Source organism: Lampetra fluviatilis, chromosome 45 (assembly GCF_964198595.1).
Source record: "Lampetra fluviatilis chromosome 45, kcLamFluv1.1, whole genome shotgun sequence".
NCBI lineage: Eukaryota > Metazoa > Chordata > Hyperoartia > Petromyzontiformes > Petromyzontidae > Lampetra > Lampetra fluviatilis.
Window position 1 is genome coordinate 6,178,961 of NC_136319.1, and position 26,942 is coordinate 6,205,902.

Here is a 26,942-nt window from a genome sequence, read left to right on the forward strand (position 1 = left end):
TTTCTATTCTACGTGACTTTACTGAAAGAACCAAGAAGATGAATCCCTGCAGTCACGAAAGCTTTAAATCGAAATGTGTACGTGTACTTGGAGTTTGCGTTCTCTCTCCCCGTGGTCGCGTGCATGTTTCTCCGGATCCTCCGATTATTCTCTTCACACTTAGAAAAGTGTGTTTAGAGTGTTTGTCTGCGAGAAATCTCCATAATAAGCCACGTCTGTGAGCTATCATTTGTGGCCAGATCGATTCTGCAAAGAGCTATATACCTCAGTGGGCCTTACCTGGTAAAATAAAAATCTTTTTTTTATACAATCGTCCAAACTCAGCGAGTCCAGGATGTAAAATATTCACGTTAAAAATAGGTGATGAATATATATTGTTTTAGGTTATTAAGATTTAAATCCTATTTTTTTTACGCATAATAGGAAAATGGACGGTGAAAGTCAGAGAAAATGAGCTTAAATGAACCACAATGTTTGTTTAGCCAGCGGCTGTTCGCTGTGGTAATGCGTGAGGCCCACCACCCAGTACCCAATCACTCTGCCGCATGCCCTCCCAGCCACCCTCCCTCCCTACCTCACCGCCTGCTCGCCCACCCTTCACACCATCATCCTGCCCATCTGTCTCCCATCTCACCAAATAACCCCTCCACTCACTCAACCACCACCACCCACGCACTCGCACCTTCGATTAGCACGAGTGGCTACGTACGCTGCGAAATAAGTTCAACATACATACTCACCAACACACCCACTCACCCAACCACTCACCCACACACGAAACCAATCACCCACTTCCACACTCACCCACACACCTTCGATTAGCACGGTTGACCACGTTCGGTGAAAAAGAAGTTCAACATACATACAACCACTGTCCACTCAGAACAATACGGTGTCGTAAGAATAAAAAAAACTAAACAATTATTGACAGATGAACAGAGAATGCATGAAGCCAGTAGTTAAATATTAGTTGATAAAGGTGGAAGACGATTACAGACTGTGAAGCTTAAACAAACAGGTCTTGCAAGAAAAAAATGTATAACGACACAGATGAAAAAAACAAGTTCACCATTACATAAGAATGTTTGTACAAGGTGCGGTTCCATTGTGCAATTCACACATCCTGACCCGAACCGGTCAAACAGCCTGTGGGAAAACCATTATCGTTGTGTCCCACACTGCTGCTGCTGGGTTTTGTTTGTACAAATATTATATCACTTGAGACCGGTTAAAGCTATGTATGTATGTTTGTTGAACTTCTTCCACGCCAACCGTGCTAATCGGAAGTGCAGGGGAAGGACAACAAATTAAACACAAAAAAACTATTTTAGCTAACACTGCGTGACTCTAAGGCCCTGTCTACACAGGTGAGCGCGGCCGCCGTGTGGAACATTCCAAGGCGTGTCTCGAGGTATATAACTTAACTGCAGGGGAAGTCAAGTTAATTTCCTTGATCGTCTCCGCTGTGTGAGCTGCTGCTGCTGCGATAGCTTCTCCGTGTGCCGCGGCGAGCGACAGTCCAAGTGAAGCCATGGGCCATGGCGAGCGCGTCTCCCAGTGATTGTGTCGACAGTGAGCTGAGCTGCCCCATCTGCCTGGGCACGTTTGACTGCCCCTCCACGCTGAGCTGCGGACACTCGTTCTGCCTCCGGTGTCTGGATGGTGCCTGGGAGAGAGCGAGCAGCTTCAGCTGCCCGCAGTGCCGAGCGGCCTTCCCTGAGCGACCCCAGCTGAAGAGGAACGTGACACTCGCCAACCTGGTGGAGCAGCTCAGAGTTGGAGAGAGGATGGCTGGAGTTGTCTTCTGTGACACCTGTGGTGATGGGAAGACTCCTGCAGTGAAGACCTGCCTCAGGTGTGAGATGTCCCGGTGTGAGATGTCCCTGTGTGAGTCCCACCTGAAGCCTCACATGATTAACCCCAAGTTGAAGGACCATGTCCTGGTGGCTCCCATTTTGCACCTAGAAGAACGAAGATCTGCGGAACACAATGCGCATCTCCAATTTTACTGTGAACAGGATGGGAGCCTGGTCTGTATGGTCGGCAATATCGCAGGAGACCACACAGGACACAAGGTCATCACGGTGAAAAAAGCCCAACATGCTAAACAGGTGAGGAATCATTTACTGCTGTAACCCACCCTCCTCTCGAGTTACTACAGATTGTGTCTCTGTATTGTTACTTTGAAAAGTCTGTTTTTTTATTTATATGGATTTCAAATTAATTGATGATGACGATGGTGATGATGAAGTGAATGTTAAGCACTGGATGTTCACCTGACCCCCACAGGAGGAGTTGAGGCTCAAGAAGATGGAGAGAGAGAAGAACAAGGGGTCGGCAGCGTCACAGACACAGCAGCTCAAGGACACGTACAAGCTCATGCAGGTATAGTTGGAGACGCTGTGACAAGTATGCCAGAGTGGACTCGCACATTGTCGCAAATCCGCCAAACAATGTTTCTAACGGTTTCACCAGAGTGGCTTTTGGCGTGGGAGGGGGACGTCGTGCCCAACATTGAGGGCACAACAAACCAGAAGTGATATGCTTCTAAAGATTCAGTCGGTCTATTTCCCACTCTCACCGACCTGAAGGAAAAGTCTCGTGCGATGCTATATGCATCAACTCTACATTTAAATAAACACCTAATTGCAAGAGAAACAACAACAACACCCCCCCAATCTGAATGCGACCATCTAAACGCAACCCGATCCAACATTCTAAAGGCCGTCTATTAAAACGGTTTCCTTGTTCTAACAATGAAACGATGTGAATAGGGTATTGACACTATTTAGAGGTCAACGCGTCAGTCAATGCCACATGCCATCACCACCTCGAGCCTTTTAACTGTTTCGTAGCGTTAGTGTAATTCACGTAATGTACATGCAAAATGCGCATGCATAATGTACGTTGATTTCAATATGAATAACCCAACCGGAATTGGATACTCATTGCATTTTATATTCATTCATTAATCCCCCCCATCGCACAAGAATGGCTCACTAGTGTCGTCATCAAATCTATCCCTGTATTTAAGCTACGAAACAGAATTTCTCCACAAATCTGGCTGTTACCTGATGAAGCTAGTTGTAATTACTGGCGAAACGTTGTACTCAGATTGTAAATGTTGTGGACGTGCTTTCCAGCACACCGGTGTGTTTTACTTGTAATGGATTGGCATATTCTAATTACGTAACAAACCTTACTAATTTTCTGTGTCGGGTGGTGGCGAGTTTAATGACACATTTATATTTACGCGATCTAACCTCAGAAACCTACATTATGGATGATATTGATCGCGAAAACTTAGGTTTTAAACTGTTGCACTTTATTTTGTGGCCGACTAGAACGCTCTTCCTTCTGATATTAGGAAATCACTGGAGCAAAGTACTTTTAAATCATCTAGATGAGTGGTTCTTAACCTGGGGTGCACACACTCCCTGGAGGTGTGAGCTGCCCTTCGTTGGGGTGCGAGACATGCCAGATTTTTTAGAAGGTAAATCGTCTAAACACAAAGGCGCTCATGAATGATTTAAAAATACAAAAATCAGAGAACCTAGACCAGACAGGTTCTCGGGGGGTGATGTTCGCTGGCAAGCGCCTGGTGGCTGGGTGACCCACGTAACTCGGTCGGGCCCAGCCCAAATGGCTATATGACGCTGACCTGTGGGCCCACCATTCGCAGGACGAAGGGTGAGGGGCAGGTGTGATGCCAGTAATACGGGGAGAGGGATGGTCTCAGACGGACTGGACCTTGTCAGTGAACACTTGCTATTGGGGCGTGGAATGTCACGTCACTTTGGGGAGGAGCCAGAGCTGGTGGAGGAGGTGGAAAGGTACCAACGTGATAGAATCGGTCTCACCTCCACACACAGCATTGGCATTGGAACCAAACTTCTTGATCGGGGGTGGTGTCTTTCCTATTCTGGAGTAACCCCTGGTGAGTGTGGGGATACTCACAAACCCCCGGCTGGGTGCTCTTCAGTTGGAGTTTGTCCCAGTGGAGGAGAGGGTCGCCTCATTGAGGCGTCGGGTCTCATAAAGGACAACTCTGACTGTTGTCTGTGCTTATGCATTAAATAGGAGTTCAGAGTATTCGGCTGTCTTGGAAACGGTGAGTGCAGTGCCCGACAGTACTGCCCACCAACACCATCGTCTTACTGGGCGACTACAATGGTCACTTGGGAAACGATGTAAATACCTGGAGAGGCATGATTTGGAAGAATGCCCCTTCCTGATCTGAACCCAACTGTGAGATGTTATTGGAATTTTGTGCTAATCATGGAATTTCAAGGACAAACACCATGTTCGAACACAAGGATGCGCATAAGTGTACCAGAGAACCTTGGGACGAAGGCCAATTATTGACTTCATAGTTGTATCATCGGACCTAAGGCTGTATGATCTGGACACTCGGATGAAGAGAGGGGCAGGGGTGTCAACTGATCACCACCTGGTAGTAAGTTGGATCTGAAACTTGGGGCAACAACATGGAAGGCCCAAATTAATAGTGCGGGTTTTCTGAGAATGTCTGGCAGAAGACCCAGTGCAGAGAGATTTCAACTTCCACCTCTGGGAAAGTTCTCCTGTACCCCAGGAGAGGTCGTGAAAATTGTGGACGATGTTCAAGACCTCGATTGTGGATGCAGCTGCGATAAGTTGTAGCCTGAAGGCATTGGGTGCCTGTCATGGCGGGAACCCTTGGATCCGCTAGTGGATACCAATTGTGAGGGAAGATTTCATGTTGAAGGAGGCTTTCTGAGCTGTGGGAATATGACGTACCGGTGCTGCTTTTGTGTGCTCTCTGGTCCCTCTATTCCTGGAGTGAGAGTTCTGTCCGTATCCTCGGTGTTGAATCAAAGTCGTTCACTGTGGGTGTTGGACTTTACCAAGGCTGTGTCTTGTCTCCACTCATATTTGTGATTTTCATGGACAGGATATCATAGCGCCGTCGAGGTATGGAGAGGATACAGTATGGGGGCATGGAGGTGCTCTTTCCAGATGACGTTGTCCTTTTTGCCTCGTCAGTCTGTGGTCTCCAGCATGCACTTGAATGGTTTGATGCCGAGTGTAAAGCTGCTGGGATGAAGATCAGCACAGCCACATCTGAAATCATGGTTCACTCCCGGGAGATGTTGGATTGTTTCTCCAGGTGAGGGGGGAACTATGTCCTTAGTAGAAGAGTTTAAGTACCCCAACATCTCTTTCGCGAGTGATGGTAAGTGGGAGTGGGAGATCGGCCAGCGGATCAGTGTGGCATACGCAGTGTTGCGGGTGCCATATCATTCCATGGTAGTGAAGCAGGAGCTGAGTTCTCAAACAATCCTCGCGGTTTACAGGTCGATCTATGTTCCCACCTTCCCTTATGGTCATGAGCTTTGGGTAATGACTGAAAGGATGAGATCGCGTTACAAAGGGCTGAAAGTAAGTTTCTCTGCAGGGTTGATGGGCTCAATCTCCGTGATCGGGTGTTGAGCTCAATAATCCGGGAGAGCCTCAGAGTCAAGCCACTGCTCCTCTGGATCGAGAGGAGCCAATTGAGGTAGTTCAGGTACCTGGTCAGGGTGCCCCCCGATAGACTGACTCGTAACTTTACAGGTAATGTCCCACTTGGCAATGACCCCGGGGCCAGCCCAGTACACGCTGATGGGACTATGTTTGTGTCTAGTTGTGTAGTGTATAATGTAGTAGAGTATAGTGTAGTAGTTTTTAGTGTAGTGTACAGTATAGTAGTGCTGGAGTCTGTTGCCAGGGAATGGGAGGTCTGGAGCACCCTAGTCAAAATGCTGCCGCCGCGATCCTCACCAGGGCAAGCAGACATAGAAAAGAATAAATTAACAAATTAAGCACGTTCATGCAAGTACAACTACTCTGTTTAATATATACATTATAAAATATTTTAGCGACTGAGAACCAATGGGGTGCAAGGCTGCAATAAAGGTTAAGAACCACTGATCTAGATTGAAAACTCATTCTTTAAAACTGCTTTTTGTGTTTAGTTCGTTGTCCTTCCTCCGCACCTCTGATTAGCATGGTTGGCTACGTACGGTGCGAAATAAATTTTACATCCATACCTTTGTAGTGAGTCCAACTGAGTCACAGACGTTCTCTTGGGAGTAACACTTTATTAACAGCAACACAATATATGTCAAGGTGATGACCACCCGACTAACTACAGTAACACATTAACACCTAAGCTCTATGCTATCCCTGTCCGGACCACGTGGCGGAGCCTCTTCAGTACTTGACGTGGATCTTCCAGCGCTGCATCACGAAGAACCCTGATCCCTTCCTGGGATCCGCCTTATATCTCTCCGGGCTGGGGCTGGCTCCGCCTCTGACCCCGCCCACCTTCGAGATCTCTCTCGCATTTACCCCAAGGCTCTCGACAGCTCTCTTCGGACCACGTGACCACCCGTTAGCCCCCTCCACCTGGGGGCCCCCTCTTGTTACTTCCGTTCACGTGTCCACGGGGTCAGCCAGAGTGCCATCGCCCAAAGTAACCCTGGCTGGCTGACACCCTCTCGCTCCCTGTGGTGAAAACCCACACCGCACGCTGTGCAGTGGTGCCCTTGCGCGAACAGCGCTCCGCCAGCCTCCACTAGGGCTGGTACTACACCCTCTCTCTGGCGTGTACACAATGACGATGCATCACACGCCGTGGCCTTGCAGGACCGGCACCATACAGTGACATTCCCAGTCACTACACATTCATACAACACTCGCCTCTATGGTGCTCGATTGCGGATCACGTGCATAGCCACCACCGATATGAAGATATCAAACTGTTTCCAAACAGCGTCGTGGTTGCAATCTACAGGGTGGTCCAGCTGTCTTGTGATCCACATTTTATTCTGTAAAACTTAATATTTTTTAAAAGGTGTATTTAAAACATGGATGAATATGCAAAGGAAAGAAAATGTTAGGGCTACATTAATTGGGGGTCACGAGAGATCTGGACCACCTTGCAGTTCCCTCAATTGGTGTTAGCCGCTGAGGTCGTGATGGGTTTCTTTTTTTTTTCATTCCTGTTGCTCCGTGCCCCCTGCACCATTCCCATTCGGCTGTAATGTGCACTGATGCCTACTTTATTGAGGGCGACATTGGCATGTAAAATAAAGATTGCTTGGTTCTGAGAATATGTATTTATAGTGGAGAAATCCGATGAGCTGTACAAATCCTTTCACAGATGTCAGTAGTTTTCAGGGATGTCAGTAGTTTTTACAGATTTCCAGTAGTTTTCACAGATGTCATTATTTTTCACAGATGTCAGTAATTTTCACAGATGTCCGTAGTTTTCACACATGTTCAGACCCCTTCCATTAGTCCCCGCAAGTCACCACTCGGCCCGTGACCACCACCTCCAAGAGCTTCGCTGTCCTACAACCGGCAAATCCTAATCATAAATGTGATTAAGGAAACGCCCATTGTCAACTATTACCATCTGATTGCGCCAACAAGACTAAGAGCATATTTGACAGATTCACAGCCAGGGATGGAAGTCCCATTTGCTCCCCGAAAGTCCCGCTATGCTCGCTCTCCCTGCTTGCTGGTGCCATGTCAACGGGTACCAAAGAGGTGCTGAGAAACTGGCTAGAGGAGCAGTTGTCCTGCCTCATCGCATGAAAGCTTTCCATATCAACCCAATGTGCCACGGGCAGTGGCCACCCTCCCGGATCTCCATCAGCTTCGACCAGTTATAACTGAAAATGATAAAAAAATAAGAATAGGTTTTACCATTTCTAGAAATAAAACAATTGGATACCTTTTACAAGGCATCAAGTTTGCATTAACCACACATAATTGTGGCAAACATGCATCAAACATGCTGTGATATTATAATATATGGAGTTGTCTTTGAAACTGATTGTCCTACACCAGAGACAGCCTTCTTTTGTGAACTTGTATCACCAGTGTTAGACCAGAGAACACCAAAATGTGAACAGAATATTGTATATATAATTATCAGAGCATGTTTGTTTGCATGCATTGGTTGTCACAAGAATGCGTGGCTAATGCAAACTTGATGCCTTATAAAAGGTATCTATTTGGTGTTTGAACATCCTGACACCTGTTTTATTGACAGAAAGGGTCAAAGTTGTTATTATTTTTCATTATTTTTGATACTGGCAAAAAGGTCCCATAGATACGGTTATACCTAGCCTATTCTAAATGCATTCACATATTAATGAGCCTGTAGCCAGCACTGGCCAATACACGCATCTGACGAGTCAGCTATACTAATACCCGCCATTCGCCACTAAGTGACAGGTGCACTTTGAGGGCCACATGAAGTGACGAAGGCTCGCTGAAAGGTCTCGGGAAACACCCAGGTGCCATGGGATGGCTGACTGAGATGACTGGTAGATGCACCATATGTACCCCCTACTGTGCCAACTTACTGTATTTTTTCCAACCGGCGCTCCACTCATTGTTGTGAGTTTCGCTCCACTGCCCTCCATTGTTGTTGGAGGGCGACTGACTACAACTGCCCAGTAGCATCCTTCACGAGCCTACTCAGCTATACCCCACCACACACAGTTAACCAAATACAACCTGGAGAACATACTAGTGCATTATGTTCATGACACACAGAGAGACATTTAGAAATCGAGACAGACATGTGGAATTACAGATAGACACACAGACACATAGAGGTACAGCCAGACACATACAGAAGCATGTGAGTGATTCAACAACTGATGATCGTCCCCTTCTGCATAGGAGTCCTTACGTGGGATGAAAGCGCAGATCAGCCGAGAGTTTGAGCGCAAGAGGCAGCAGCTGAATGAGGAGGAGAGGGAGGCACTGGAGCATGTGGACGAGGAGGGCCTCTCTGTGCTCTCCCGCATCCAGGCGAACATCGCTCTCTATGAGAACAGAGCACATGGCCTTGAGCAGGAGATCAACAAGCTGCTCGTACCCAGATAAAAGACATTCCCTTGCATTAGCAGATCGTCAAATCATGGATGTAACGATTGGTTGATTACGCAGACGTGTGAAACTCCAAAACCCAGCGATCTGCAAAGTTACTCGGGGATTACAGTAAAGAAAGTCGGTTTATGAATCTACCTGTTCACACGCTTAAGTGCTATCTCTCACGTATATTTGGGTTTCTTTTAGAATTAGTTTCCATCCACGTGCAAATTCCTCCTCTTACAATGGAAATGGCCAAACTTCCCAATGCGAGACTGAAAAAAGGTTTTGAGACCCTGGAAGGCCTTCCTTGATAATTACGGGCGCCTAAAACTTATATTCAAACTCATAAACTCAGCAGTAGGAGCTCGGCGCTCTGACCTATGAGCTAGCCAGCCACCACATTATTCTGAACCTGATAGAACTATAACACGTTGTTGTGTTTCCTTTTCATTCAAAACCTTATTACTGGGCGAGATGAGTCATGTGATATGGCCCAGTGATAGCATGTTTATTATCACTCTTTGCAGAGGTTGCAGGGACAACCCTGATTTACACTGCAGGTGTATTAACATATAGAAGACAACAAGAAATTATGTTGACGCGCAAAAAGCCTATCCAGTGCAGGACACCCTATTCAATAGCCAGATATTGTTATCCCATATCGTGATGTCAATCTATCCTGACAACAGGAAATGAGCGTGTGGAAGAAGAGGAGGAGATTTTGGTGATGGAGTGAATATTTGTATTGACATGAGTTGCACAATTGTGTCTTTCAGGATCCCAAGTACGAGGAACTCAGGTCAGTACCAGAGAGACGTGGACCCTCATTAGTATTTGTATCTCATGCTGTGTGTAGACTGTAGAGAGACCTGGACATCGACTATTCTGCGTATCCTGTGCTGTGTATGCAGTGAGACTAGGAATCTCATTATACTATGTTAGAATCTGTGGGTGGGAAATGGGTAAATATAATTGACGTCATCACCTCACGGGAGATGAACGTTCATGCCAGCACATGGATATAAAATTACAGCATGTGTATGTTTGTTGATCTTCTTTCGCACCGTATGTAACCAACCGTGCTCATCGTAGGTGCGTGGGAAGGACAACAAACTAAACACAAAAATCAGAATAAATGAAAGCACCCTTGTTGCTACCATCTACCACCCACATCATGACCTCTTCGTGACCTTCATCAGGCAAGGCCTCGAGGACTTTGCTCTCAATTGCTTCGCCATGAGTGATGGCACATGGACAAGAACCATCATCATTTGGTAATGCGACGGTCATCAATGTATATCAGTCCCTGAAATACGAAATGGCCATCACCACCTCTGCCAGCAGCCACTCAACCGGCTATAGATGACTTCAACAGCCACCACACACAAGAGGTGTATTCAGGAAATGATGAAGCCGGAGAGTCAAGGAAGACTTTCGTGTGACCCTAAACAACCTGGCACGATTCACTCAGCCCGATGGATAAAGAACAAAACCCCCGAATTATGATTATTTTCAAAGGACAATAACGGGCAGCTCCACTCATTTTTTCACGAACAATTATTGACAATTTTCAGAAGAGTCAACACGGGCCAGCAATCACGACCAGTGGACAACTGATACCAGTCATGACCTCAACACGACGGCCGCATCGCAAGCCAATTGAAGCCCAGGCAATGAACAATAAACCGAAGCAGAATTGAATAACCTGCAGCCAAAACTTGGGAATTTCAATATATTGAAAATAATTATGACATATGCGAGAGAAAATAAATCCTGATAGGGCATTGGAAAATCTATATGCCATGATGGAAACCAAAACCAGATCAATTATTGAAGGAGTTAATCAGAACTACATTATGGGACCTCCTTTGCCCGTATCAAATTATGATAATAGGGTTTTCCCCTTTTTTCTGGCAACAGGTGTTAAGATGTTCAAACACCAAACTGAAACCTTAAACAAGGAATCATGTCTGCATTAACCACAATGCTTGTGGTCAGAATTCAAACAAAACACATTGTCCTTGAAACTGATTGGTCCACACCAGAGACAGCTTTCTTTTGAGCCTCGTCTCAAACGGTGTTGGACCAGAGGACGCCTTAACACCTATTTTATTTTCTTCTTGGTTCTTTCGGTAAAGTCACGTAGAAGGGAAGTAATAAAAGAATAAAAATAAAACATAATAAAACAATTCTCACGACGTTTCGGCCACAACACAAGCAGCCGTCCTCAGGTGAAGACCAGGTCTGTCGAGGCGACAGCGTTAGACGCTGTCGCCTCGACAGACATGGTCGTGAGAATTTTTTATTATGTTTTATTTTTATTATTTTATTACTTATCTTCTACGTGGCTTTACCGAAAGAACCAAGAAGATGAATCCCTGCAGTCACGAAAGCTTTAAATCGAAACCTATTTTATTGCCTGAAAAAGGGGAAACCCCTATTATCTTAATCAGACCTGGTGACCAAGATAAGGGCACCACACTGCAAGAGTTCCTGAACTTTGCACAAAGAAAACGATGAGAAGACATCATGGCGAACGTGGACTTCACTCACTCCAGCTGCAAACCTGGAAGCTCCTAAACCTAGGTGCCTCAAACAGACAGCACACCTCCAAACACCGCAGCAAATCCGGTGCCTTTCTATAAGCTGACCTGCTCAAAGGCACCAATCGACGAGCTCATCAAATAAGCTGTCTGCAAACAACTCACCATCTCCATGCGTCAACTACCACATGCAACAGATCTAAACAGGCCGAACACTGGTCATCCTTCAGGACTGCAAAGTCCAACAAGGCACAAGGAAATGGATGGCCTTTGTCCTACATTCCTAAATAACCTGGAACTATATCGACAACTGGCTGGCAAACCTCTTCACCGTCATGCACAGGACATGCAAAATCCAAAACAAGGGATGCCAAAGTCATCGCCATTCTGAAAACCCGGAAAGCATCAAGACTTTCCCTCCAGTTTAACACGTAGGCTTTTGCGACCAATCTCATCCATTCAACCATAAGATCTTTTTTTGGGATTATATCGCGTAAATATATAAATGTGTCATTAAAACCTGCCACCACCTGACACAGCCAACTAGTAAGGGTTGCTACGTGAACAGAACATGCCAATCTGTTAATATTTACAATCTGAGAATGACGTTTCGCCAGTAATTACAACTAGCTTCTTCAGGCGACAGCCAGATTTGTGGAGAAGTCTTAACTGTTTCATTCCTCATATAGAGGCGTAGATGTGGTGGCATTTGTGTAAAGAGAGGAGAGGTGTCCATACCTGGGCAGTGTGCTTATGACCCAGCTCCAGTTTGACAGCAGAGTTAGCACTCCTAACCCGTCGGGTGGCATTTATATTTTCTTCAGCTGCATAACCCTGTGTGGAATCTAACTGGTGTTTCGCTCCATACGAAGCTTCGGGTCTTCTCGGCTACGGTCATGCCCTCATTTTCTATGCTTGTGAAGCGTGGACCCGTTTGATGGAATGCCTGCCCCAGTTAGAAACATTCAGGCTGTCCTGACGATGATGCATCCTGGGTATAACCATTCTGGATTATGTGAGGAACTCACAAATCCCTGAAAAATATGGGCAGAGTCTCATCGGTGAACTCCTCCTCGAGGCAAGGCTACGTTGGCTGGGGCATGTAGGTTGTATGCCGAGCCACCGCATGCCCAAACGGGCGTGGTACAGGATAGAGAAGAGATGGACGAATGTGGTACAGGAGAATATGGAGATGAGTGATATTAACGGTGTCTGGTTCCAGTGGTGTTAAGATCGGCCTCTGTGCAGGAGAATCATGAGGGACACTACTCGGCAGTCCAACAACAACGGAGGGCAGAGGATCGGCGTTCACAACGAGTAGAACGCCAGTGGATAAAACACAGCAAGTCGGCACAGTAGAGGACACAGGTGGGGTTATCTGCCATATCTCTCAGTCAGTCATCCATGGAACCTGCTAGGTCTGTCCAGCGCCCTTCTGCCAGCGAGTCTTTGATACTTCACGTTGCCTCAAAGTACACCTAGCCTGGCACAAGCATCGTGGTGACATCACCACTTAGTGGCCAATGTCGGCTATTGTTATTATGGAGAGACCTTGCCCCACACTTCTGTGTGCTATGTGTTTAGTGTGTAGATAGACCTGGGCCTGTATTGTTCTGCCTGTATTGTTCTATGTGCCCTGTGCTGTGTGTGTCGAGAGACCTGGGCCTGCATTGTTCTGTGTGCCCTGTGTTGTGGGTGCAGAAACTCGGTATCTCAGGAGACTCAAGATGACACTGCTCCCACATTCAGCCAGCAGGAGCTCACAAATGTCATCTCAGCAGGAGGAGTCGAGATGAGACTCCTGGCTCTCCTGTGTATGTATATACATTCATATGTAGCTCAAACACACACACACAGATGAGTATAAATCATTATAACATGAGCTCTATTAACACGACACGTGGGTATGATTGAGGATGCTGTTGAAATTCTTCATGTATGAATTCATTACACGCACACACACACGCTATGGCTAAGATTATTCAGATTCATTATTAGTATTTGAGGCTGCAAGATGCAGACATGCACGCCTTGATGATCCTTCTGGTTCAGTGTTAATGCATGAAGCTCTCAGACTCCAAGTCACCTTTAGGATTCTGTATTAATATTCGGAGGTTTATCAAACAGTCAGCCAAAGGCGTAACCTTAGTTGATCGTGTACATCACTACACGGACAAAAATGTAAATTACTATAGAATGTGTATCAATATATATACATAAATATATAGCACACACAAACACAGACGAGTGTAAACAACTATTAAAGAGCTCTATTAACACTACACGTGTGTACGATTGAGTGAGAATGCTATTGCTATTCTGCGTGCGAGTATTTGACACACACACACGCTATGGCTAATATTATCAGGATTCAATATTAGTGCTTGAGGCAGGGATATCCAGACACGTTAAGGATTATCAGGGTTCAGTGTTACAGCCTGAAGCTCTCTGAATCAAATGCAACTTTAGGTTCTATTAGAAAGTGAGACCAAGCCATAAGCTGAGTTGCCCGTGTAAATCACTACACAGGCAACACAAAAGTTAATTACAAAAGAACACGAATCAATATCTAACGATACGTTGATATAGACAGAGATCCCTCGTATAGCCTTAACAGACTGTCGGGGCAAGTGCTGTTAGCGAGCACCTATGAAGGCCGGCACGGCACACGAGGGGTGGGTGGCCAGCACCACGCCCGACCGCCTTTGTCTCCCCAGTGGCGATGTTTAGAACCGCAATCATCACTACACTATCACACACAAACACAAACGAGTGTACATCACTACACTATCACACTCACACACGAGTGTACATCACTACACCATCACACACACACGAGTGTACATCGCTACACTATCACACACACGAGTGTACATCACTACACTATCACACTCACACACGAGTGTACATCACAACACCATCTCACACACACGAGTGTACATCACTACACTATCACACTCACACACGAGTGTACATCACTACACCATCACACACACACGAGTGTACATCACTACACTATCACACACACACGAGTGTACATCACTACACTATCACACTCACACACGAGTGTACATCACTACACCATCACACACACACGAGTGTACATCACTCCACTATCACACACACACGAGTGTACATCACTACACTATCACACACACACAACACCATCACACACACACGAGTGTACATCACACACACACGAGTGTACATCACTACACTATCACACACATACACACACGAGTGTACATCACTACACTATCACACACACACACACGAGTGTACATCACTACACTATCACACACACACACACACGAGTGTACATCACTCCACTATCACACACACACAACACTATCACACACACGAGTGTACATCACTACACTATCACACACACACACGAGTGTACATCACTACACTGTCACACACACACAGATTGTACATCACTACACTATCACACACACGAGTGTACATCACTACACTATTACACACACGAGTGTACATCACTACACTATCACACACACACACACACACGAGTGTACATCACTACACTATCACATACACGAGTGTACATCACTACACTATCACACACACGAGTGTACATCACTACACTATCACACACACACGAGTGTACATCACTACACTATCACACACACGGAGTGTACATCACTACACTATCACACACACACCAGTGTACATCACTACACTATCACACACAGAGTGTACATCACAACACTATCACACACACACCAGTGTACATCACTACACTATCACACACACACGAGTGTACATCACTACACTATCACACACACGGAGTGTACATCACTACACTATCACACACAAACACACGAGTGTACATCACTACACGATCACACACACACGAGTGTGCATCACTACATTATCACACACATAGTGTACATCACTACACTATCACACACACACGAGTGTACATAACTACACTATCGCATACACACGAGTGTACATAACTACACTATCACACACACACACACGAGTGTACATCACTACACCATCGCACACACACACACGAGTGTACATCACTACACCATCACACACACACGAGTGTACATCACTACACCATCACACACACACACGAGTGTACATCAATACACTATCACACCCACACGAGTGTACATCACTACACTATCACACTCACACACGAGTGTACATCACTACACCATCTCACACACACACACGAGTGTACATCACTCCACTATCACACACACACGAGTTTACATCACTACACTATCACACACACACACAACACTATCACACACACGAGTGTACATCACTACACTATCACACACACACACACACGAGTGTACATCACTACACTGTCACACACACACAGAGTGTACATCAACAACAACCGCCATTCGCCACTAAGTGCCGGTGACGTCACCACGACGCTTGTGCCTGGCCTAGTGCACCTTGAGGCCACGTGAAGTGTCGAACGCCCGCTGGCAGGAGGTCACGGGGCAGACCCAGGTGCCACGGGTCGACTGACCGAGATGACTGGCTGATGCACCACCTGTGCCTCCCTACTGAACCAACTTGCTGTGCTTTAGCCACCCGGCGCCCCGCTCGTTGTTGTGAGTGTCGCTCCTCCGCCCTCCGTTGTTGTTGGAGGGCGACTGCCTCCAACTGCCCAGTAGCGTCCTTCACGAGCCTCCTCTACAGAGGCCGATCTTGACACCGCTCTTGACACCTCTGGTACCAGTCATCGGCAAGTCCACTCAGCTCCACGTCCTCCTGTACCACATCACTCCATCTCTTCTCTAGCCCGTGCCGCGCCCGTTTAGCCCCCTCGATCCGGCCGAACAAAGGCTGTTTAGGCATGCGGTGGCTGGGCATGCGGGCTACATGACCCAACCAACGCAGCCTTGCCTGCCGGAGGAGCTCACCGATGGGACTTTGCCCAGATCTTTCAAGGATTTGTGAGCTCCTCACACAATCCAGCCTGGTTAAACCCAGGATGGATCGTAGCCAGGCCAGCCTAAATGTTTCCAACCGGCGAAGATGCTCCATTAGGGGGGTCCACGTTTTGCAAGCGTAGAGAAGGGAAGGAATGACCGTGGCCGAGAAGACCTGAAGCTTCGTGCGGAGCGACAGACCAGGTAGTTTCCACACAGCGTTACGCAACCGATGAAAATATATTGCCGCTCGACTGATTCGGAGTGAGACTTCTGCTGTTAAACTGGAGCCGGTCATAAGCACACTGCCCAGGTATGGGAAACTCTCCACTCTCTCCACAACTGCCCCTTCACCGATTGGGAGTTGTGGGGGTGGAGTGTCCGATGGTACAAAATACCCAGGCAGGTGCTTAGTTTTGGTGGGGCTGATGGTAAGGCCCCACCTCTTGGCGGCACGCTCCAGTCTCAGCAGCAACGTCTCCAACTCCTCTTCTGAATGAGCAGCTATTACCAAATAATCGGCATACATAACGTGGTTGACCAATAGGGAGCCATCCCTTGATCGCACCCGGGCATCGATCAGCCTCCCATCATATCTGTACCAAACGGAAATTCCCCCGGTACAGCTATTGAAGGCTTCGTGAACTACGCGGTCAAAATAGATGTTAAATAATGTGGGAGCCAGAGGACATCCCTGCCGCACCCCAAGGTGTACAGGGAAAGGCTCTGACTCCCGGCCACGTAGTTTTACCCGGGCTCGCTCACCATCATGAAGGTCCTTAATGATCGTGAGCAGAGGGTCAGGGACTCCGAAAGCATGAAGAACAACCCAGAGCCCAGGCCTACTGTTGGTATAATAGGCCTTGACCAGGTCAATAAAGCAGAGATGTTGGTCTTGTTGGAATTCCCTACATCTCTGCTGTAGCAGACGGACAGAAAATATGGCATCCGTGCAGGACCGTCCTCTCCTGAAACCGCATTGGGGCTCCGCAAGCCTCTCCTCAGCGTGCCTGGCAAGGCGATGTTGAATAATCCTTGCCAGGACCTTTCCCAGCACACTGAGGAGTGAGATGCCCCTGTAGTTGTTACAGTCTGTGCGGTCCCCCTTCTTACAGAGGTGAACCACCAGTGCATCCTTCCAATCCTGTGGAAACCGTCCAGTGGTCCAGACTGTTGTTATGATGTCATGTAGGGCAGTCTGTGCACAAACGCCACCCTCCCTGAGCATTTCGCTTGGGAGATCATCTCTGCCCGGTGCCTTTCCTAGTCTCAGACTCTGGATCGCCCTCAGTACTTCCTCAACAGATGGCACCTCAGCCAGCCACTCACAGGGGGTGAACTCTTCCAATATTTAAGGCACCGCAGCCTCAGCAGGGTTATCCACCTTTTGTGCCATGATGTTTTCCTGGCTTAGGGATTTCCCCTCCCCCAGGACCTCATAGAAATGCTCAGCAAATCTGCAAACCTGTTCCTGGGGGTCGGAGATTGGATCACCGTTTTTTCCCCTAATGATGGTAATAGGTGTGGCGCTGCAGGTTACTTTTTTGATGGAATTAAATAGTGATTTGTGATCGCGGGCCACTGAGGAAGACTCAATCTCCTCAGCAACCCGCGACCACCACCCATCCTTGCAGCGCCTTACGGCTTTCCGAACCTCCGAGCGAAGGCTGCGGTAAGCCTCCTCATTCTCTGACGTGGGATGCTGTAGCCGATGAGAGTGGGCCTGTCGCTTTTTCTCAACTAACATGAACACCTCCTCTGTCAGCCAGGGTTTCTGGGGAGGTCTGGACCGCGTACCCAAAGCAGCCATTGCAGCTGCATGAGTCACAGTCCTAAACCTCGCCCATTTACCCTCGACATCAGGAGGAGTGGGGGACGATGCCAACCCCAGCTGCAAGCGATGATAAAATTCTCGCTTGCAACTTTCATCAGCTAACTGAGACCAGGCCACTTTAGGTTGGAGTGGGGTCCTGGGTGTACACCCACCACCGGAGTGGAAGAATGGCAGGCGCATCTTACTGATGACTAGTCGATGGTCAGAGGGCAGATCAGCTCCACGGTAGGTCCTGGTGTCAAGGACATAGGCTCGCATCCGCTGGTCTGTCACTATGTAGTCCAGCAGATGTTCTTGCTTGCACCCGGCATGCGTCCATGATGTTGTGTGGATGCGCCAATGTCGGAAGAGCGTGTTGGTAATTACAAGCCCATGGGCTGCACAAAAATCTAGCAGCCTCCTACCGTTGTTATTCAGCTGATCTGGCCCATGCCTTGCAATCACTCCAGACCAGGTGCCAGCATCATGACCAACTCGGGCATTGAAGTCACCCAACAAGATGACTCTGTCCCGAGTGGCCACTTTAGTCAGCACCTGTGACAGGAGGTCATAGAAGGCATCTGACTCATCGGCTTTGCCTGCATCCCTCCACGGATGTTCGTCTTCAGTGGGGGCATAAGTAACCACGACCACCACTCCTCGCCTCCGGTTGATGGGAAGGCGAGCCCAAAGTATCCTGGGGCTTACAGCTTCCCACACCTCACCGCCACGCTCCCACGCCCCCTTCACTCTTTTGTTCAAAAGAAGAGCCACACCCTGTTGTTTGGCAGTCTCCTGCCCCGAGTAGAGGACTGTCCACCCCTCATGGTGGCAGGAGCCAGAACCGGTCCACCGGACCTCCTGAATGCCACAGAGATCCAGGCGGTACCGGTCCAGCTCCCGACAGAGGAGTGGCAGCCTCTCCTCCGCAGTGAGCGTTCTAACATTCCACGTGGCCATCCGCAATGGTTTTTCGTTGTTTCTGGAGGAGCCCCGACGGTGAAGATTCAATCTCCTGGCTCCGCCAATTGGGGTTTGGCCAGGAGACGTCATAGACGCCTGTCCCCCTGGGGCCTCCGGCACAAGCTTATTAGTTACATGTTTATGTTTAATTGAAGGTGGAGGGGTTACCAGCCTCTCGCACCCGTCCAGAGCCCCCGTTTAGCCACTGTGGTGGTCACAGACGCCATGAGGGGAGAGGCCAATGAGGCATTGGCCCTCCCCCCACAGCAATGTCCACGACAGTGTTGCCCGTCCAGCACCGCGAGGAGGTAGGAGTGTACATCACTACACTATCACACACATACACACACGAGTGTAAATCACTAGACTATCTCACACACACACACGAGTGTACATCACAACACTATCACACACACGAGTGTACATCACTACACTATCACACACACACACGAGTGTACATCACTACACTAACTCACACACACACACGAGTGTACATCACTACACAATCACACACACACGAGTGTACATCACTACACTATCACACACAGAGTGTACATCACTACACTATCACACACACAGAGTGTACATCACTACACTATCACACACACGAGTGTATATCCCTAAACTATCACACACACACGAGTGTACATCACTACACCATCACACACACACACGAGTGTACATCACTACATTTTCACACAAAGAGTGTACATCACAACACTATCACACACACGAGTGTACATCACTACACTATCACACACATACACACTCGAGTGTACATCACTACACTATCACACACACACACACGAGTGTACATCACTACACTATCACACACACACACTAGTGTACATCACTACACTATCACACACATACACACACATAGGGTACATCACTACACTATCACACACACACGAGTGTACATCACTACACTATCACACACACACACACGAGTGTACATCACTACACTATCGCACACACACACGAGTGTACATCACTACACTATCACACACACAGAGTGTACATCACTACACTATCACACACACAGTGTACATCACTACACTATCACACACACACACACACACACGAGTGTACATCACTACACTATCACACACACACACGAGTTTACATCACTACACTATCACACACACGAGTGTACAACACTACACTATCACACACACACACAGTGTACATCACTACACTAACACACACACGAGTGTACATCACTACACTAACACACACACACGAGTGTACATCACTACACTATCACACACACACACACAAGAGTGTACATCACTACACTATGACACACACAAACGAGTGTACATCACTACACTATCACAAACACACACACGTGTACATCACTACACCATCACAAACACACACACGTGTACATCACTACACTATCACACACACGAGTGTACATCCCTACACTATCGCACACACACACGAGTGTACATCACTACACTATCACACACACACAGAGTGTACATCACTACTCTATCACACACACAGTGTACATCACTACACTATCACACACACACACACACGAGTGTACATCACTACACTATCACACACACACACACACGAGTTTACATCACTACACTATCACACACACGAGTGTACAACACTACACTATCACACACACACAGTGTACATCACTACACTAACACACACACACGAGTGTACATCACTACACTATCACACACACACACACAAGAGTGTACATCACTACACTATGACACACACACACGAGTGTACATCACTACACTATCACAAACACACACACGTGTACATCACTACACTATCACACACACACACGAGTGTACATCACTACACTATCACACACACACACGAGTGTACATCATTACACTATCACACACACACGAGTGTACATCACTACACTATCACACACACACACACGAGTGTACATAACTACACTAACACACACACACACACGAGTGTGCATCACTACACTATCACACACACACGAGTGTACATCACTACACTATCATACACACACACATACGAGTGTACATCACTACACTATCGCACACACACACGAGTGTACATCACTACACTATCGCACACACACACGAGTGTACATCACTACACTATCACACACACAGAGTGTATATCACTACACTATCACACACACACACGAGTTTACATCACTACACTATCACACACACGAGTGTACAACACTACACTATCACACACACAGTGTACATCACTACACTAACACACACACGAGTGTACATCACTACACTAACACACACACACGAGTGTACATAGCTACACTATCACACACACACACACAAGAGTGTACATCACTACACTATGACACACACACACGAGTGTACATCACTGCACTAACACACACACACGAGTGTACATCACTACACTATCACACACACGAGTGTACATCACTACACTATCACACACACACACACGAGTGTACATCACTACACTATCACACACACACGAGTGTACATCACTACACTATCACACACACACACCAGTGTACATCACTACACTATCACACACACGAGTGTACATCACTACACTATCACACACACGAGTGTACATCACTACACTATCTCACACACACACACACTAGTGTACATCACTACACTATCACACACACACGAGTGTACATCACTACACTATCACACACACACACGAGTGTACATCACTACACTATCACACACACGAGTGTACATCACTACACTATCACACACACACGAGTGTACATCACTACACTATCACACACACACACGGGTGTACATCACTCCACTATCACACACACACATACACGAGTGTACATCACTACACTATCACACACACACACACGAGTGTACATCACTACACTATCACACACACACACACGGGTATACATCACTCCACTATCACACACACACACACACACGAGTGTACATCACTACACTATCACACACACCTCGTGTGCCGTGCCGGCCTTCACAGGTTCTCACCAACACCACTTGCCCCTACAGTCTGTGATCATTCTATTTCAATAATTTTTTTTTAATAAATACATGTTAGAAATAATTCATATGTTAAGTTCTCATCCTTGCATTTTAATATATAGAGCAGTTCACATGTTGATGGTATCATCACATGTTTTACATCTATTACACAGTGAATATTGAACTGAAGCTCGACTTAAAAAAATGTAGATGGCGCGGCAGACAAACGCACCGCTGTACTGTACTTCTGTGCTCTCGCCAGCTGCGCCGCCTGCCTTCACCAACGCGCGGTGTCCGGCGTGGTGAAGTATGGTCAAATGTCCCCCGCGACCCGCATGGTGTAGGGAGGCCCTCATCCAGCAGTGGATTGACAAAGTGCCCGTTACATGTCATCACACTGATAACTCTGCATTACAACGTTGTATAATAATGCTCATTATGAATTGCTCTATTGTAATGTACGTGCGTGTTAGTGCACGAGTGCTGTTGTTATAGTGGTGCTGTTGATACACGGCTACTGTGATTATCGTTACTGCAGACGGACGCTCACCGACTCTGGACCCAAACTCGGCCCACAACAACCTCCAGATTTCCTCGGACCTCAGGACGTTGACGTGGACCGATGTCTCCCAGGGTCGCCCCGATCACCCACACCGATTTGATTACTGGTTACAAGCCCTGTGCTCCGAGAGCTTCTCGTCGGGTCAGCACTACTGGGAGGTGGACGTGGGGGGTGCGGCGCGGTACTGTCAGGTTGGAGTCGCGTACGGGACGATCGCACGGAAAGGGCGTGGTAAAGAGTGCAGCCTGGGACAGAAAGACTTATCCTGGGTTTTATATAAAAATCACAACAGCTGGGCAGTGATTCGTGGTGGTGTAGAGACCACAGTGCCGGTGAGGGATCCTCCCCGGAGAGTCGCGTGTCACCTGCACTGGGAGGCGGGGCTGCTGTCGTTTTACCGCGCCGATTCCATGGAGCTGCTGCACTCCGTCCACCACTCGTTTAGTCAACCGCTCTACCCCGCACTGTGTGTGTATGGTGCTGGTAACTCAGTGAGGATTCTGGATCTGAGTCGTGCGTCCTCAGAGCACGGAGAGTGACCAGCGCAGAGAAACGGGCACAACGCACAGACTCGTGCACACAAAGACACAGATCCCCCGTGTAGCCTTAAGAGACTGTTGGGGCAAGTGCTGGTAGAGAGCACATATGAAGGCCGGCACGGCACTCGAGGGTTGGATGGCTAACAGCATGCGTGGCTACATTTGTCTCCCCAGTGGTGATGTTTACACACCACTCCAGGAACTCATTTGAGGCTGAGTCGACCTAGGGGAGGCCCATGACCGGTTCACCAACACTAGTGACGATTATCCGATTCGGTCCTGGGTCTCCCCTAGGTCGACTGAGCCTCAAATGAGTACCTGCTGCGATGTGTAAACATCGCCACTGGGGAGACAAAGGCTGCAGGGATTGGTGCTGGCCACCCATCCACTCGTGTGCCGTCCCGGCCTTCCTAGGTGGTCGCTAACAGCACTTGCCCCAACAGTCTGTTAAGGCTACACCGGGGAATTTTGTCTTTGGGTGGGTGGGTTGGTGTGTGTATGCCTTTCTTCGTGTCTTTGTTATTGTGTCTGTGTCTTTGTGTCCGTGTGTGTCTTTGTCTTTGTGTATTTCTGGGCGTGGTGCTGCCTACCCTCTCCCTCGTGTGTCACAGTGCCGGCCTTCATAGTTGCTACTCGCTACTAACAGCACTTGCCCCAACAGTCTGTTAAGGCTACACGGGGTATCTTTGTCTTTAGTGTATAGAGAGCCATGTGCGTAGTGTGGGGTGGAGCGGTGGTGCAGTGGTTAGCGCACTGGTTGGTGAGGGCGGGGGGAGCCAAGCTCCTCTCTGACGTCATCGTCCCTCGCACCGCGCGCCGCGTGGCGCTCAACGCCGAGAGGGCGGAGCTCCACCGCGGGCGTGCTGGGAACACGCGTCACGTGACGCTACGGGGTGACTCGCGCCGTCCCCTCGCGGTCACTCGCTTGTTCGGCGATAAACCCGGGGTGGGAATGGGATGGCATCATTAGGGGGGGGTCTACTTGTGGTGTGTGGTGAGCGTTGCTGGGCTTATAACATTGTTGTTATAAGCAGGGGTCGAGCGACTCCCTCCTCACCCCCAAACCAAACTAGTTTTATTTTACAGGGCATAGAGAGTGAGAAGCCACACCTTGTAGTAGTAGGAGGTCTTTCGCCACCAATATTATTCATAATAAAGGTTTGTTTTGATAAATATTGTAATTATCTGCTCTCTGACTTAGACTTGTATATGCAGCCATAACCTTAAATCCATGGGAAAACGCCTCCCACTGCCGACAAAAATGGGAATTGTCTTTTGTGTTATGAAATTGGAGAGAGACACCGCAAACTCCAAATATTCAGCAGCCGTCGACCTCCTCCATACCAGGTGAGGGAGTTAAAATATCCTAGTCACCACGGCGCCCCTCCTTAACGTGAGACACCAATCTGGTGTGAACCCAACCTCAAGTCTCAGGCTGTTTAGCGACGCGTAGATGATTTGAGACACTTTGATTTTAACGCACCAGTTGTGTAATTGTGTGAACGATAATCGCATTGTAGTCTGGGCTGTGAGTGAGATTTATATTTGCTTCATTGCTGGCATGGGTTTGACTTGTTTTGCTTTTTTCATTTTTTGACCCGGGTAACTCTTTTCAATGAAACTCATCCTGATCTCCTGAGTTCTCACCTCGTTAATCTCAAATTAAACTCCACTAGATTATCAGCAGAAATAGCATCATCAGCAGAATTAGTGACAGAAGCAACAGCATCAGCAGCTCCATCATTATCATCATCAGCATCAGACGTAGGACCAAAAGCATCAATAATAATATTGCAATCATCATCAGCAGCAACGGAATCATCATCCGTAGCAGAAGCAACATCAACATTCTTGCAACCGAGACTCATCCTGGTCTCTTGAGTTCTCACCTGGTTAAACAAATCGACTTTAACACGTAGGCTTTCGCGACCAATATTATCAATAATAAAGGTTTCTTGGGTTAGATCGCGTAAATATAAATAGACTTGATTGTGTTCTGGGTTACCTGTGAATTGGAATCGCATTGTGTTGTTGGTCAAGGGTCATTGTATTCTGGGTGAATTAAAAAAATCAGAAAATCTATTTTCAAGATTGTCATGCAGGCTGTGAATGTCCGTCTCAGAGCTGAGCCTGACTAAATTGTGTCAACACGCATGTTTGAGATGGTAATTGTTATTTTGTTTGTATAGATGTTATATTATCTGAGATTAAACCCGGCACGGTTTGTAAATCTTCACAGGTAAGTGTTGTCTGTAGCCTAGGGCCACATTCCATGGCATGTCTCTTGGTATTTATAGCTGCACTCTCAGTCGGGTTGCTTGTTCCTCGTCACGGTGATCTATGATGATGAATGGATCCTGACTGATGAATGATGATGATGATGAAGAGCATGATGATGATACAAACATTGACTACGCTTGGAAATGATGACCACCACCTACTCACCTGCACCCAACACTCTCCTACCAGACACCTGCCACTCCCTAACCCACGACTCACCCCAGCCATCTACAGAGCCCCTCCCTCCCACCTGCCCACACTCACACCTGCTCGGCCATACACCTATCCACCCTGCCACCCGTTCCTCCTCCTACCCTCCCATCTGCCCACCCACTCGTCCACCTACTCGCCTGTCCACCCTCCCACCTGTCCACCTCATGCATATTCAAGCGCCCATTCATGGCTGATCTCCCTCCCACTTGATCACCTGCTAACCCCCTCACTCACTCACACACCCACCCGCACAAAGGCAAAGATCCCCTGTATAGCCTGGACAGACTGTTGGGGAAGTGGTGTTAGCAAGCACCTATGATGGCCGGCACGGCACACTAGTGGGTGGGTAGCCAGCACCAATCCTGGACGCATTTGTCTCCCGAATGCCGATGTTTAAACTCCGCACCAGGTACTAATTTGAGGCTAAGTCGACCTAGGGGAGGCCCATGGCCGGTTCAGACAATGGTCGTGAGTGGGAACCAAACTTGGGTGGGCAGGTTCGTAGCACAGCACACGAACCACTACAACATCAATCTCCACCTACACACACCTGCTCAACCACCCACACGATCAACTTCCTACCTGATCCCCCACTAATTTACACGTACATTTGGGAGATCATTTGTTAATATTAAGTTGATTATTTTTTAAGGCAATTTTAAACTGTCATGCTAAAATAATGGCAATGATAGAGACGACATTCTTTTTTAAATGTCTTTAATAAGAATGATTTACAAGTTAGGGTTTGGTGCAGAAACCGACAGAGCCTCACCGTCGCCGACAAAATTAGTGCAAGGGATAAACCATCACCGTTTGCCTGGCCACTCTGAGTTTTGTATAAATCGCGACCCGTAAACCCCAACACCGCGGTGTGAATGTGTAATAAAAGATTCCGTCAGGCACTGCTGGTCTCCGTTTGTCTTTTATTCAGGTTTTTCTCCGCACCCCCACTGGCCTCCTCTCGGACCAGTGTCGTCTCGCGCGCGCCCCGCGCACGCTCTCTCTCGCGTGCCACGCACGCTCCTCCATTAGCTCCTCTATTCCCGCACTCCGCACACCGCTGGCCGACGGCGTGCAGAGGTCCTTCGGCCACGTGGCCGATGGCGCGGATCTCTCTCACCACCCAACGTGGCTCAGACTCTTAACTTCCCCGACTGCCCCGATCTCTTCCGGGCTCCCACTTATATCCATTCCCCCCACGTGA

The 26,942-nt window shown here is 47.8% G+C and overlaps 1 protein-coding gene across 1 annotated transcript in view; it reads left to right on the forward strand.

Annotated features, from left to right (window-relative positions):
• Positions 1–23,245, forward strand: part of LOC144947438 (zinc-binding protein A33-like) — a 374,175-nt gene extending 350,930 nt beyond the window's left edge. The window contains 4 exon segments of the mRNA XM_078876684.1: positions 8,722–8,916; positions 9,693–9,715; positions 13,161–13,273; positions 22,683–23,245. Of these exon segments, the coding sequence (XP_078732810.1) occupies positions 8,722–8,916; positions 9,693–9,715; positions 13,161–13,273; positions 22,683–23,245 (894 nt within the window).
• The last annotated feature ends 3,697 nt before the right edge of the window (positions 23,246–26,942 follow it).